At 51.3% G+C, this 13,944-nt stretch overlaps 1 protein-coding gene across 1 annotated transcript; it reads right to left on the bottom strand.

Annotated features, from left to right (window-relative positions):
• Positions 1-11,569: 11,569 nt before the first annotated feature.
• On the bottom strand, positions 11,570-13,591 carry LOC115643235 (serine protease 27-like). Its single transcript, XM_030547126.1, has 4 exons — positions 13,534-13,591; positions 13,267-13,292; positions 12,338-12,602; positions 11,570-11,860 (listed from the first exon to the last, which is right to left on the bottom strand). The coding sequence occupies exons 1-4, from the start codon at positions 13,589-13,591 to the stop codon at positions 11,682-11,684; spliced, it is 528 nt and encodes a 175-aa protein (XP_030402986.1). The 3' UTR covers positions 11,570-11,681.
• Positions 13,592-13,944: the final 353 nt, after the last annotated feature.

Genomic DNA, 13,944 nt, shown 5'->3' with positions numbered 1-13,944 from the left:
ACAATGGGGGGGGTGGTCAGACAATAATTATTTAATTACATTGAAATGAATTGAAAGCGAAAGCTTGTTCAAAAATACAAAGCCAACAGTCTTAAAACAAAGTTTAAGAGGTTGTGGAGCTGCCTTTTTCTCACTGCGGCTGTCTGCACATTTCAACCATTACTGATGGAAAAGTGTGTATGTGTGTGTGTGCGCGCGCGAGCGCGCAGGGAAGTCTGACTTTTCGGATATGACCCGGGTGGCATCCGAGAGATCACAGAATGGGGAATACAGCAAAGAGCAGGCCTGGCTCCTCGCTCCAATTTCTCCTGCAAAGGGAAACAGCTCAGAAGTCAGAGAAACCACCCGGGGCCCAAAATGGGGAAACGGGTGTAAACACTCTGCTGTGCATTCAACTGCAAATCTCTGGTCCTCGCGGTGGAGGGGAGGAGAGACAAGGGCCCTGTGTCAGAAGTGCAGGGGGCTTCTCAGCAGAGAGCCACAGGGTCAGGGGGATCCCCAGGGTCAGCCAGTCCCAGCCCCTGCCGAGATGCAGGATTTGTTGTGTCTGAACCACCAAGGACAGATGGTTTCTCAGCCTCTTTCTGAAACCGCCCAGTGAAGGAGCTTCCAGCCCCTCACCCCAAGGCCTCCTGGGAGTGGGGCCTCCATTGTCCTGCTGTTCTTATCCAGCCTGGGGCTGACTCAGATCACCTCTCATCTCCGAGCTGTCTGGCCCCAGGGCTCACGTGGGTCTGGCCCGAGGGGGAGGGACTGGGCTCCCAGCTGGCCTGGCTGCTGGTGCTGGTGCCTGTTCCAAGATGTTGCCGGCAGATAACTGCCTGAGGCCAAGCAACAGTGGGGGGGTCCATCGCCTGGTGTGCCGCGCCAATAAACACACCAGGGTGGAGAAGCAAACCAAGTTTATTTGAGATCTCAAAGCGGTGCAGGGAGATTGACTCAAATCAAGCACACCTAAAACAAGCAGTCTGTTCCTTTATATCCATGAGAACTTTTCTCACTGACTAGCAATCCCCCGTTTCCCCTCCCTCCTCCTCCTTCCTCCCCCTGTAGCAATTACGTAAGCGCAGGTGCATTAAGTAATCTTGGCCGCGGCAGCTCGTTAGTAAGTTTTCCTTCTGCAAGTTATCTTGTCCTTCTGCTAAAGGTGCACAGGCCTCATTATTTCTGCTTTAGACCAGTTAGAACTGTTGCAACTGATAACGGCTGTTACACCTGGCCTTTTAGGTCGATTAAAGTTCAAACATGGAGGGACTCTTGTCTGCTGAGGCCTAAAACCAGGAAGGCTCCATACTCTTGTGGCCTTCCACCCTCCTGAGTTACGTAGGGTTATGCATAGTGACACCAACAAAGATAAGGGGGGACTAGAGCAGCCTCCCACCGAGAAAGAGTCATAGACATCTGTGGGGGGGATAGCCAGGAGGGGGCAAATCTGCCCCAGGGGGAGGAATCGACTGGAGAGGGAGATCCTGCCCCCCCGGGGGATGGTAGTTTCCCCTCCCCCCCATGACTTGCCCCAGAGCTCTCTCTGTCTCCCTGGCATTTTCTCTGGCAGAACTGAAAGTAAAACCTCCGCTGGTTTCTGTTTCCTCCTGCCCCACAGCCAGGTGCTGCTCCGCAGGAGATCGGCTCCCAGGAGTGGGAGGGATGTAGCCAGAGAGGAGGCTGTTAATAGCCACTGCACGGGGGGGCGGGGCTGGGAGCCAGGACTCCTGGGTTCTCTCCCCAGCTCTGGGAGGGGAGTGGGGGCTGGTGGGTCAGAGAAGGGGGGCTGGGAGCCAGGACTCCTGGGTTCTGTCCCAGGCTCTGGGAGGGGAGCGTGGATTAGAGTAGGGAGCTGGGTGTTAGGACTCTTGGGTTCTGTCCCTAACTTTGGGAGGGGAGTGGGGTCTAGCATGGGGGTGTCCAAGAGCCCCCTGGTGCTTTTTCTTTTGTAAAATTGACCATCAAAACATTTTGCAATCTGTGGGATTTCTTTCCTCCTGCCAAAACAGCTCACAGCTGAAAAAAAAGTGTCACTTGAAATCTTTCTTCCGGCCTTGTGCTGAGGAAGGAGCTTTCTGCTGCCATCTTGTGATGGGAGTGAAGCGCCAGCAGGTGATGAGTCCAGGAATCAGCTGGTTATGCCAGAGACACTGGAAAAGGACACTCTGAAAAGGTTCATGCCAGGATCTTAAAATCACTGGACACTTCAGGGTTGCAAAAACCTTAGCCAAGCAAATGGTGAATTTCTGCTCAGTGGATGTAGAAATCGGAGGCAGGAAACATGATGCTGCTTGTGAAAAAGAGCTCCCCTAAGACAGGCAGCGCCAGGACGCGGCGGTAATTTGTTGGGGGCACTGATGGGGCCCGTTGCTGCTGACATGGTTGAGACTTTGCTGGAGACAGAATCTAGAAGCAAATGTTCGCTGGTCGCTATGGACTACTTCACAAACTGGCCCCTAAGAAATCCAGAGGCTGGAACAGTCACCCGGGTCCCAGGGAATGAATCCTTCACCAGGTCTGAGCTCCCGGGTAAGTTACGCACAGATCATGGGTGAAGCTTTGAATCCAAAGTGTTTCAACAGGATGGGGAGATTCTAGGGATCCACTATCAGGGTCAATCTACTCTCAGGGTCGTTTGGATCAGGCTTCCCAGGGAGGTTGTGGGATCCCCATCACTGGAGGCTTTTAAGAGCAAGTTGGATGAACCCCTGCCAGGGCTCATCCAGATTTATATGGTCCTGCTTCTGCACAAGAGGCTGGACTAGGTGACCTCTTGTGGTCCCTTCCAGCCCCACAGCTCTCTGGTTCCCTGTAAGGTCATGTGGGGAAACTTAGAAGCGGGGCCTGCTCGGGTCCCACAATCCTAGGGGAAGGAAGGATGAGAGCCCAAAGCTGGATAAACCTTGGGTGGGAGAGAACCCTCCACAGCATTGAGCTGAGTAATTAAAATGGTGTGTAGGACAGAGTGGGGTCCCAGGACTAATCCCAAAGCCACCCAAGGGACCATCTGAGGGCTGTCATAAACAGATAGCTAAGGGTTAATGTCTCTTTCACCTGAAACACCTGACCAGAGAACCAATCAGGAAACCGGATTTTTTCAACTTTGGGTGGAGGGAATTGTGTGTCGGAGTCTTTTGTTTCTGTCTGCCTGCTTTCTCTGAGCTTTGGAGAAGTAGTTCTGTTTTCTAATCTTTTGTTTCTAAGTGTAAGGACCAAGAGATCAGATAGTAAGTTATATGGTTTCTTTTCTTTGGTATTTGCATGAATATAAGTGCTGGAGTGCTTTGATTTGTATTCTTGTTGAATAAGGCTGTTTATTCAATATTCTTTTAAGAAATTGCCCTGTATTGTGTCATCTGTATACAGAGAGACTATTTGTATTTTTTCTTTCTTTTTATATAAAGCTTTCTTTTAAGACCTGTTGAAGTTTTTCTTTACTTCAGGAAAATTGAGTCTGTACTCACCAGGGAATTGGTGGGAGGAAGAAATCAAGGGAGATCTGTGTGTTGGATTGCTAGCCTGACTTGGCATTCCCTCTGGGGAAATAGGAAAGTACTTTTTGTTTCCAGGATTGGAAACGGAGAGGGCAAGTTACTCTGTTTGGATTCACAGAGCTTGTGTCTGTGTATCTCTCCAGGAGCATCTGGAGGGGGGGAAGGGAAAAAGGATTATTTCCCTTTGTTGTGAATCTCAAGGGATTTGGGTCTTGGGGTCCCCAGGAAAGGTTTTTCGGGGGGACCAGAGTGCCCCAAAACACTCTAATTTTTTGGGTGGAGGCAGCAAGTACCAGGTCCAAGCTGGTAACTAAGCTTGGAGGTTTTCATGCTAACCCCCATATTTTGGACGCTAAGGTCCAAATCTGGGACTAAGGTTATGATATGGTGTAGCAGTGGTGGGATCTAGACAGAATCCAGAAGCCAGTAGGAATATTATATTTTTCTTTTCTCTGCTAAGGGCTTTTTAGCAGAGAGAAACAGTTTGGTTTTAAAAGGGAACCAGAGAGAATTTTTTTTTCTGCTCTCTCTAGCAGTTTGTGGTTTGCATGTTAAGCGAGAAGCCATTAAGAGACTGTTGAGGGTCTTTTGTCATGCAATAGCCCTCCCATTAGGAGGCAAGTACCAGCACTTATATGCATGCAAATAAAGTGGTTTTTCAGGTTTACTTAACATTGAAGATTAGCTAAAGGCACTGTTGCTAGGCAGACTTCAGGAGGCAACAGAGCCTGCAGTTCAAAAGAGAAACACCGGAGGGCACCCCAACACAAGAAAACAGGAACCATGTCTACCAGGACAAAAATGGAGGCCGAAGACCAATTCAAAGAAGCTGAACACAGGCGAGAGATGGAAAAACACAAACAGGAACTAGAAATAAAACAAAAAGAGATGGAGATAAAAGAAAAGGAAGAAAACATGAAACTGGCAGCCTTCCAAAGAGAACAGGCAGCCCAAGAGGCAGCACACAAAAGAAAACTAGCAGAAGATGAGTTGGCCCACCACCGAGAAATGGAAAAACAACAAAAAGAGAATGAAGAGAAGGAAAAACAGAGAAAACATGAACTGGACTTGGCAAAAGCTGGGCTGCATGTGCCAGCCAACCCTAACAACCCGGCGCCAATTATTGCTCCACAGCACAGGAAATTTCCCACCTACAAGGCAGGTGATGACACCGAGGCCTTCTTGGAAAATTTTGAAAGAGCCTGTCTTGGGTACAGCATCCCCGAAGACCAGTACATGGTAGAATTAAGGCCACACCTCAGTGGACCTTTAGCAGAGGTGGCAGCTGAAATGCCTAAGCTGCAAATGAATGACTATAAACTTTTTCAAACCAAGGCCAGATACAGGATGGGGATAACCCCAGATCATGCCCGTCGGCGTTAAAGAACCCAAAAGTGGAAACCAGAGGTGTCATTTCCCAAACACGCCTACTACATTGCAAAAAACTATGAGGCCTGGTTAACAGGAAACAACATTCAAACCTTGGAAGAACTGAACCTCCTCATACAAATGGAGCAGTTCTTGGATGGTGTTCCTGAAGACATCTCACGGTACATACAAGATAGAAATCCCAAAGATATCGCTGAGGCGGGGGAGATTGGAGCCAAATGGATGGAACTGGCAGAAAGCAAGAAAGCTACTGTCAAGGGGAACGAGTACCACAGGGGGCACACAGACCATAAACCCTACAACCGAGGACAGCCAAAGACCCCACATACCACCCAAGTAAAGCCACAGATACCCTACCCTTCAACCTCACCAGTCTCCAGTAACTCACCTCGGCCCAGTGACCCATCAGATGGAAGATGCTTTAAGTGTAATGAACCGGGACATATCAAGGCCAACTGTCCCAAGAACACCATGCGAGTGCAATTCATTACACCACCATCACACCAAAGATCCCCAGGCCCGGATGCCTCTCAAATACCCTTGGAGCGAAGGGAAAATTTGAGAGTGGGCGGAAAGAAGGTTACTGCGTGGAGAGACACGGGGGCACAAGTGTCAGCTATCCACCAATCCTTCGTTGACCCCAAATTCATCAACCCAAAGGCCAAAGTGACAATTTACCCCTTCATGTCACAAGCTGTAGACTTGCCTACAGCTCAACTGCCTGTCCAGTACAAAGGCTGGTCAGGAATGTGGACTTTTGCAGTCTATGACAATTATCCTATCCCCATGCTACTGGGGGAAGACTTGGCCAACCAGGTGAGGCGGGCCAAGAGAGTGGGAATGGTTACACGTAGCCAAACCAGGCAAGCTTCCAGACCCATTCCTGTTCCTGAGCCGTCCACAGAGGCCCCGTCTGTGTTACCAGAGACCCAGACAGAGGTAGTGGACCCGGATTCCATGCCTACCACTGAAACAGCCACAGCATCTCCAGTCCCAGGCCCGGAACTGGAACAGCAACCAGCACCAGCAAGTGCAACCACATCTTCAAACTCAACGCCAGAGGGCGCCAGCGAGCCAGAACTGGCAGAAGCAACAGACAGCCATACCCAAAAGGCTCAGCCAGAGCCTGAAATACCCTCAGGTACACCAGCGGAGAGCGGTTCACCAGCAACGGAAACAACCCCATCACCTACATCGCTTCCAGAGGGACCAAGCCCAAGTCCACAGTCTGAGGAAGAACTGGTGACCCCAGCCTCAAGGGAACAGTTCCAGGCTGAGCAGGAAGCAGATGACAGCCTTCAGAAAGCGTGGGCGGCGGCACGGAGCACCCCACCGCCTCTCAGCTCTTCTAATCGATCCCGGTTTGTTATAGACCAAGGACTTTTATACAAGGAAATTCTTTCTGGTGGACACCGGGAAGAATGGCAGCGGCAAAAACAGTTGGTGGTTCCAACTAAGTACCGGGGGAAGCTCTTAAGCTTAGCCCATGATCATCCCAGTGGCCATGCTGGGGTGAACCGAACCAAGGACCGGTTGGGGAAGTCCTTCCACTGGGAGGGGATGGGCAAGGATGTTGCCAAGTATGTCCGGTCTTGTGAGGTATGCCAAAGAGTGGGTAAGCCTCAAGACCAGGTCAAGGCCCCTCTCCAGCCACTCCCCATAATTGAGGTCCCATTTCAGCGAGTAGCTGTGGATATTCTGGGCCCTTTCCCAAAAAAGATGCCCAGAGGAAAGCAGTACGTACTGACTTTAGTGGACTTTGCTACCCGATGGCCAGAAGCAGTAGCTCTAGGCAACACCAGGGCTAACACTGTGTGCCTGGCCCTAACAGACATCTTTGCCAGGGTAGGTTGGCCCTCTGACATCCTTACAGATTCAGGGTCTAATTTCCTGGCAGGGACCATGGAAAAACTGTGGGAAACTCATGGGGTGAATCACTTGGTTGCCACCCCGTACCACCATCAAACCAATGGCCTGGTGGAAAGGTTCAATGGAACTTTGGGGGCCATGATACGAAAATTCATCAACGAATTCTCCACTAATTGGGACCTAGTATTGCAGCAGTTGCTGTTTGCCTACAGGGCTGTACCACATCCCAGTTTAGGGTTTTCACCATTTGAACTTGTGTATGGTCACGAGGTTAAGGGGCCATTACAGTTGGTGAAGCAGCAATGGGAGGGGTTTACGCCTTCTCCAGGAACTAACATTCTGGACTTTGTAAGCAACCTACAAAGCACCCTCCAACACTCTTTAGCCCTTGCTAGAGAGAACCTAAAGAATGCTCAGGAAGAGCAAAAGGCCTGGTATGACAGACATGCCAGAGAACGTTCCTTCAAGGTAGGAGACCAGGTTATGGTCTTGAAGGCGCAACAGGCCCATAAGATGGAAGCATCATGGGAAGGGCCATTCACGGTCCAAGAGCGCCTGGGAGCTGTGAACTACCTCATAGCATTTCCCAATTCCTCACTAAAGCCTAAAGTGTACCATGTTAATTCTCTCAAGCCTTTCTATTCCAGAGACTTACAGGTTTGTCAGTTTACAGTCCAGGGAGATGATGCTGAGTGGCCTGACGGTGTCTACTACGACGGGAAAAAAGACGGTGGCGTGGAAGAGGTGAACCTCTCAACCACCCTGGAACGTCTGCAGCGGCAACAAATTAAGGAGCTGTGCACTAGCTTCGCCCCATTGTTCTCAGCCACCCCAGGACGGACTGAACGGGCATACCACTCCATTGATACAGGTAATGCTCACCCAATCAGAACCCCACCCTACCGAGTGTCTCCTCATGCCCAAGCTGCTATAGAACGGGAGATCCAGAACATGCTACAGATGGGTATAATCCGCCCATCTACCAGTGCATGGGCATCTCCAGTGGTTCTGGTACCCAAACCAGATGGGGAAATACGCTTTTGCGTGGACTACCATAAGCTAAATGCGGTAACTCGTCCGGACAACTATCCAATGCCACGCACTGATGAGCTATTGGAGAAGTTGGGACGTGCCCAGTTCATCTCTACAATAGACTTAACCAAAGGGTACTGGCAAGTACCGCTAGATGAACCTGCCAAGGAGAGGTCAGCATTCGTCACCCATGCGGGGGTGTATGAATTCAATGTCCTTCCTTTCGGCCTTCGAAATGCACCCGCCACCTTCCAGAGGCTGGTAGATGGTCTACTAGCTGGACTGGGAGAATTTGCAGTTGCCTACCTCGATGATGTGGCCATTTTTTCAGACTCCTGGCCCGAACACCTACTCCACCTGGAAAAGGTCTTTGAGCGCATCAGGCAGGCAGGACTAACTGTTAAGGCCAAAAAGTGTCAAATAGGCCAAAACAGAGTGACTTACCTGGGGCACCAGGTGGGTCGAGGAACCATAAACCCCCTACAGGCCAAGGTGGATGCTATCCAAAAGTGGCCTGTCCCAAGGTCAAAGAAACAGGTCCAATCCTTCTTAGGCTTGGCCGGATACTACAGGCGATTTGTACCACACTACAGCCAAATCGCTGCCCCATTGACCGACCTGACCAAAAAGACCCAGCCAAATGCCGTTAAGTGGACTGATGAGTGTCAAAAAGCCTTTACCCAGCTTAAGGCAACGCTCATGTCTGACCCTGTGCTCAGGGCCCCGGACTTTGACAAGCCATTCCTAGTAACCACGGATGCATCTGAGCGTGGTATAGGAGCAGTGCTCATGCAGGAAGCAACAGATCACAACTTCCATCCTGTCGTGTTCCTCAGCAAGAAACTGTCTGAGAGGGAAAGTCACTGGTCAGTCAGTGAAAAGGAATGCTATGCCATTGTGTACGCCCTGGAAAAGCTACGCCCATATGTTTGGGGACGGCGGTTCCAACTACAAACTGACCATGCTGCACTAAAGTGGCTTCATACTGCCAAGGGGAACAACAAGAAACTTCTTCGATGGAGTTTAGCTCTCCAAGATTTTGATTTTGAAATTCAACACATCACAGGAGCTTCTAACAAAGTTGCTGATGCACTCTCCCGTGAGAGTTTCCCAGAATCCAGTAGTTAAAAAGTGTTCTTAAAATGTAAAAGTCTGTTAGTTATATACTTAGTGGTATATGTAAAGGTGCATGTGTTGTATTACCCTGGTTATTTTCAAGTTCTAGAAGGAAATTGCCGCCAGTGAGCTTCCCCACTGTCTGCAATTTGGGGGGCGTGTCATAAACAGATAGCTAAGGGTTAATGTCTCTTTCACCTGAAACACCTGACCAGAGAACCAATCAGGAAACCGGATTTTTTCAACTTTGGGTGGAGGGAATTGTGTGTCGGAGTCTTTTGTTTCTGTCTGCCTGCTTTCTCTGAGCTTTGGAGAAGTAGTTCTGTTTTCTAATCTTTTGTTTCTAAGTGTAAGGACCAAGAGATCAGATAGTAAGTTATATGGTTTCTTTTCTTTGGTATTTGCATGAATATAAGTGCTGGAGTGCTTTGATTTGTATTCTTGTTGAATAAGGCTGTTTATTCAATATTCTTTTAAGAAATTGCCCTGTATTGTGTCATCTGTATACAGAGAGACTATTTGTATTTTTTCTTTCTTTTTATATAAGTCTTTCTTTTAAGACCTGTTGAAGTTTTTCTTTACTTCAGGAAAATTGAGTCTGTACTCACCAGGGAATTGGTGGGAGGAAGAAATCAAGGGAGATCTGTGTGTTGGATTGCTAGCCTGACTTGGCATTCCCTCTGGGGAAATAGGAAAGTACTTTTTGTTTCCAGGATTGGAAACGGAGAGGGCAAGTTACTCTGTTTGGATTCACAGAGCTTGTGTCTGTGTATCTCTCCAGGAGCATCTGGAGGGGGGGAAGGGAAAAAGGATTATTTCCCTTTGTTGTGAATCTCAAGGGATTTGGGTCTTGGGGTCCCCAGGAAAGGTTTTTCGGGGGGACCAGAGTGCCCCAAAACACTCTAATTTTTTGGGTGGTGGCAGCAAGTACCAGGTCCAAGCTGGTAACTAAGCTTGGAGGTTTTCATGCTAACCCCCATATTTTGGACGCTAAGGTCCAAATCTGGGACTAAGGTTATGATAAGGGCACATCAGGGGATGGGGCAGGATTTCAGCTTGGCAGCCCCCAAATCTGAAAATGTAGCTGTGGAAGCTGAGGCTGGAAGGGTTGTGACACTGATGAGTCCCCCATTGGAACAGATGGGGTAGGGATAGTCTGAGGCTGCAGCTCTCGCAGACACAACTGGTGTTCCTCAGGGGCCCATTGAATCCAGACGGGAACCCAGGAGCAGAGTTTGATGCAAAAACATTTTATTTTTGACCACAGGTGATGGGGGTGCAGTGTCCATATATGCAGTCACACACAGGGACCACTTTGGAGCTGTAGGAGGGGCTACCTATAAACCTTGCCCCACCTAGACCGGCTATCTCCCAGCGAGCCAATCCCAAACATTCCTGGTCTGCATGCCCCAACGCTGCCCCCTAGAGGTGCTTGCAGCAGTACCCCTTCTCTCCAAGTGGTTAGTTCTGGCTCTCTGCAGACTCAGGCAGCATCGCTGCACCAGTTACACTTGTGCCTGTTCACCCTCTCTGTGAAATCAGCCCAGGATCTCTGGAGATGCATCAAGTGTTGCTGTTTGGGTCACCTTCTGGGAAGTTCACACCTCTCCAAGCAATCAGCTCAGGTTCTCTGCAGACTCAGGCAGTGTTGATCTCAGTCACACTCAGGGCAGCCCTCCCTTCTCATTGCAACAGGGTCAGGCTCTCTGAAGACTCAGGCATTGCTGATAGGTCTCAGATCCTATCCCATCTCCACCTCACACTGCCCCCAGACAGTGGAGGGTTTCAGTGCTGGGTGAACGGAGGAGGGAGAGATGGGGGGGCGTCCCAATGGAAGGGGGGGTCACAGTGACATCAGGAGAGTGGTGAAGAGAAGCTTGTAGGTGCTGAAGGAGGATCTGGCATCATTTACTCCAGAGATGCTGTTCTCCATGGATGTGGCTTGACCCCCGGACACCACGTGCCCCCATATCCATTCACCGTAGGCCACTGTCTGGACATAGACACTGAGACGATTGGGCTGGCCACAGTCATCCCCACAACTCGTAACTCCCACCAGGAACCAGGTCCCATTGTGGTCACAGACCAGCAGCCCCCCAGAGTCATCCTGGAGGAGCAGAGAAATTGGGATTAGTGAGGGCCTTCCCCCCATGCGCATCCTGAAGCATCCACAATCCAGCCCTCAGGGCTGTAGGCCTTGGGGCCACCCTATGGCCCCCCTCCCTTATATTTTGTCCAAACCAACATGAGAAGTGAAAGGAACATGGTGTGCTTTTCCCACGCCCTTTCTCTGAAGGATGCATTGGTGGCAGTGGTGGTGTCCCTGCTATGTTCACAAGTTCTGGGGTGGCTGTGTTCTTCCTCTCCTGCCTTACACAGAGACCAGTGGCAGGGATCCCCAGAGCAGTGGGGCTGGGAGTTAACACCCTCCATATTGATGCATCGAGTATTTACCCATCTCAGAGTGACTGGCTCAGGCTCTCTGCAGACTCAGGCAGGCCTCAGTTACTCTCTAGCCACATTGTCCCTCTTTTATACCCAACCACAAAGGTTCTACTATTCCTTTAACCACAAATAAAAGCTGGGGCTCTGCCCTAATCACAGGACTCCAGAAGCTAGGGCCTAGGCATGGCGCTGTGACTCCACATGACTCTAAAAGTCAGAGGTGCTCCTGCCTGCTTGACGGAAGCTGGGTCCAGAGCTCCATGGCTGCAGCAGCTGTTCTACTCACTGCAGGCCCTAGATGGTGACAGGGAGCCAGGCTGGGGCTCACGTGCATCCACCCAACCCAAACACCTAGCTCACCTGGCAGGAGTCCCTCTGCCCTTCGGCGTAGCCAGCACAGATCATGTCGGGTTTGATGGAGTCCCTGCCAATGTTAGGGGCCGGGTTGATGTTGTAGAGGGTGTTGCAGGCTGCAGTGTCGATCAGCTGGACCTGAACCTCCTGCAGCGGCTTGGGGGGTGGGAGAGAGACTGGAGGGGAAAGAACCAGTATACTGGGTCCATCGTCTCCTGCAACCCACACCCATGCCTGACAATTTCCTGTCCCCATCTACCTCCCCCACTCACTCTCCTCCTCTCCAGCCATCCTCCACCCCAACCCCTCCCCATGTCCCATTCCCTTCACCTCCCTGCATCCATTCCCCACCTCCACCCAGCTTCCAGAGCAGCACCCAGCCCCATAGGACCCAGTCTGTGCCGCACTGCTCCCAGAGGGGGCTCCACTGCAGGGACCATCTGTATCTAAAACACAAGGTTCCCACCTGAGATCAATAGATTAGCTGCCTCACAGATGGCTGAGGGATACAGCCAGTCGGGGGTAGCCAGCTGGCAGGTGGCAGCAGAGAGCTGGGCGGGGATTATTTCATGATGCAGCAGGAATCATAGGGGTCCAGGAGCACAGGGCTGGAGTCACAGAGTGATAGCATCTCCCCCGGGGGATGGTCTTACCCTCAGAGTCTATTCTCCCCCAACCAGTGACCCAGCACATGTGGTTGTCAGGGAAGGAGTAGGAAGGGCCAGGCAAGCAGACGGGAAGGATTTCGTCGGTGTATCGCACTGGCACCGCACTAGGGCGATGTCGGCTGCACGGGTCCCCCTGTTGTAATCGGGGTGGATGAGGATCTGGCGCACAGGAGACGAGACCCGGCTCGGGGAGGGATTGGACAGCTGGTGCTCCCCGAGGTTCACACGATAGGCAGATTGGGGGAAAGAGCTGGGGAGTAGAGGGAAAGCAACGATCAGTGGGGGAAACTGGATTGCAAATACGGGCAAAAATGCAGTTGGGTCCAGGGAACACCTGACGGTAAGAGGCGGCCACCTCTGGAGCAGGGCAGCTGGGAGAAAGCCGCTCAGGACGCCACACGGGGATGGTCCACCTGATTCTGAGATGCAGCCACCTCTGGGGTGGGGCATCTGGGGAACAGCCACACAGTGATACCATCCAGAGAAGGTTTGCCTGGCATAGATCCAGACAGGACGTCTGTCTGTTGTACTGGTCCCTACCCATCCCAGTTACTCACAATAGGAAGCAATGAGCTGCTGACACAACCCACTGGGCTGAGATGAGGGACCCACCGCAACAGTGGTGTCTATTATACTGGATGCTGACCTGCCATGGCCACTGGCCCCTTGCGACGTCCCCTCCCCCAACAATTCGGCCAGAGATTCTGGGCTGACCACACCTTGGAGAGGAACAGCATTGAAATGGGAAGAACAAAGAACCAGGATTCCTGACTTTCAGCCCCTCTCCGTCTCTCCAGTAGCCCCCACTCCGCTCTCAGAGCTGGGGATAGAACCCAGGAGTCCGGCTCCCAGCCTCATTCTCATGGCACATGCCCGGGGCAGGTAAGGCTGGAGTTTTGCAGTGGGTGTCTTACCTGTTGATTCCAGGTCCCCTGAGGACCTAGGGAGTGAAGAAAGAGAAGGGAAAGATATTAATGTGTGTGCTGGGGGTGAGGGGGGCTATTCACAAGCATTGCAGAAGCGGTCTCGAGGGGACTGAGTGCCAGTAGCTCCAGGGCGGATGGGTTGGGGGATCTATGACGAGCCAAGGGGTTGGATCCTCCTGTTATTCACTAGCCCAGTTCCCTCCCCCGCAATCTGTATCTCACTCCCCTCCCCCTACATTCCCACCCCACACTCACCCTGCAGCAGGGTTATCGCCAGCAGTGCTAGGGCCACTGGGGAACAGAGACACCCCATGGTTCAGCCTTCCCCAGGCCTGTCTTGGCTGCATGCAGCTGCCTCCAGTGCTCCGACCAAAGCCCGACTGGGCAATGTAAGTGCCGGGGCAGGTTTTTATGGGCATCTGTGTGCTCCTCCCTAGATCTATAGAGAATAATGGAGACTGATTTTCTGGGAACCTAAGCAAGGAAATAACAGCTGCTAAATTTAACACGCTGAACAGGTTGTGACTGCTTTCATTCTGCTCTGCCTGGTGTCACCCCAGTACGAGCGTCCTAGAAAACCAAACAAAAAAGTATGATGGCCCCGGTCCCTGCATGGTGCTTTTCACTTCCCCTGTGTTATTGTCAACTGAGTGTGCTCAGAAGAGA

Source organism: Gopherus evgoodei, unplaced genomic scaffold (genome assembly GCF_007399415.2).
Source record: "Gopherus evgoodei ecotype Sinaloan lineage unplaced genomic scaffold, rGopEvg1_v1.p scaffold_53_arrow_ctg1, whole genome shotgun sequence".
NCBI lineage: Eukaryota > Metazoa > Chordata > Testudines > Testudinidae > Gopherus > Gopherus evgoodei.
The sequence above is the reverse complement of the archived record's forward strand: the minus strand, read 5'-3'. Positions and strand labels throughout refer to the sequence as shown.

What these genes read in the sequence shown, in the direction of transcription:
- LOC115643235 (XM_030547126.1), bottom strand. Translation starts at nt 13,591, where the DNA reads ATGGGGTGTCTCTGTTCCCCAGTGGCCCTAGCACTGCTGGCGATAACC. An exon ending in AGGGGACCTGGAATCAACAG is followed by an intron (nt 12,603 to 13,266) that starts GTAAGACACCCA and finishes TCTACTCCCCAG; the next exon opens with CTCTTTCCCCCAATCTGCCT. An exon ending in GGGGAGAATAGACTCTGAGG is followed by an intron (nt 11,861 to 12,337) that starts GTAAGACCATCC and finishes TTTCCCCTCCAG; the next exon opens with TCTCTCTCCCACCCCCCAAG.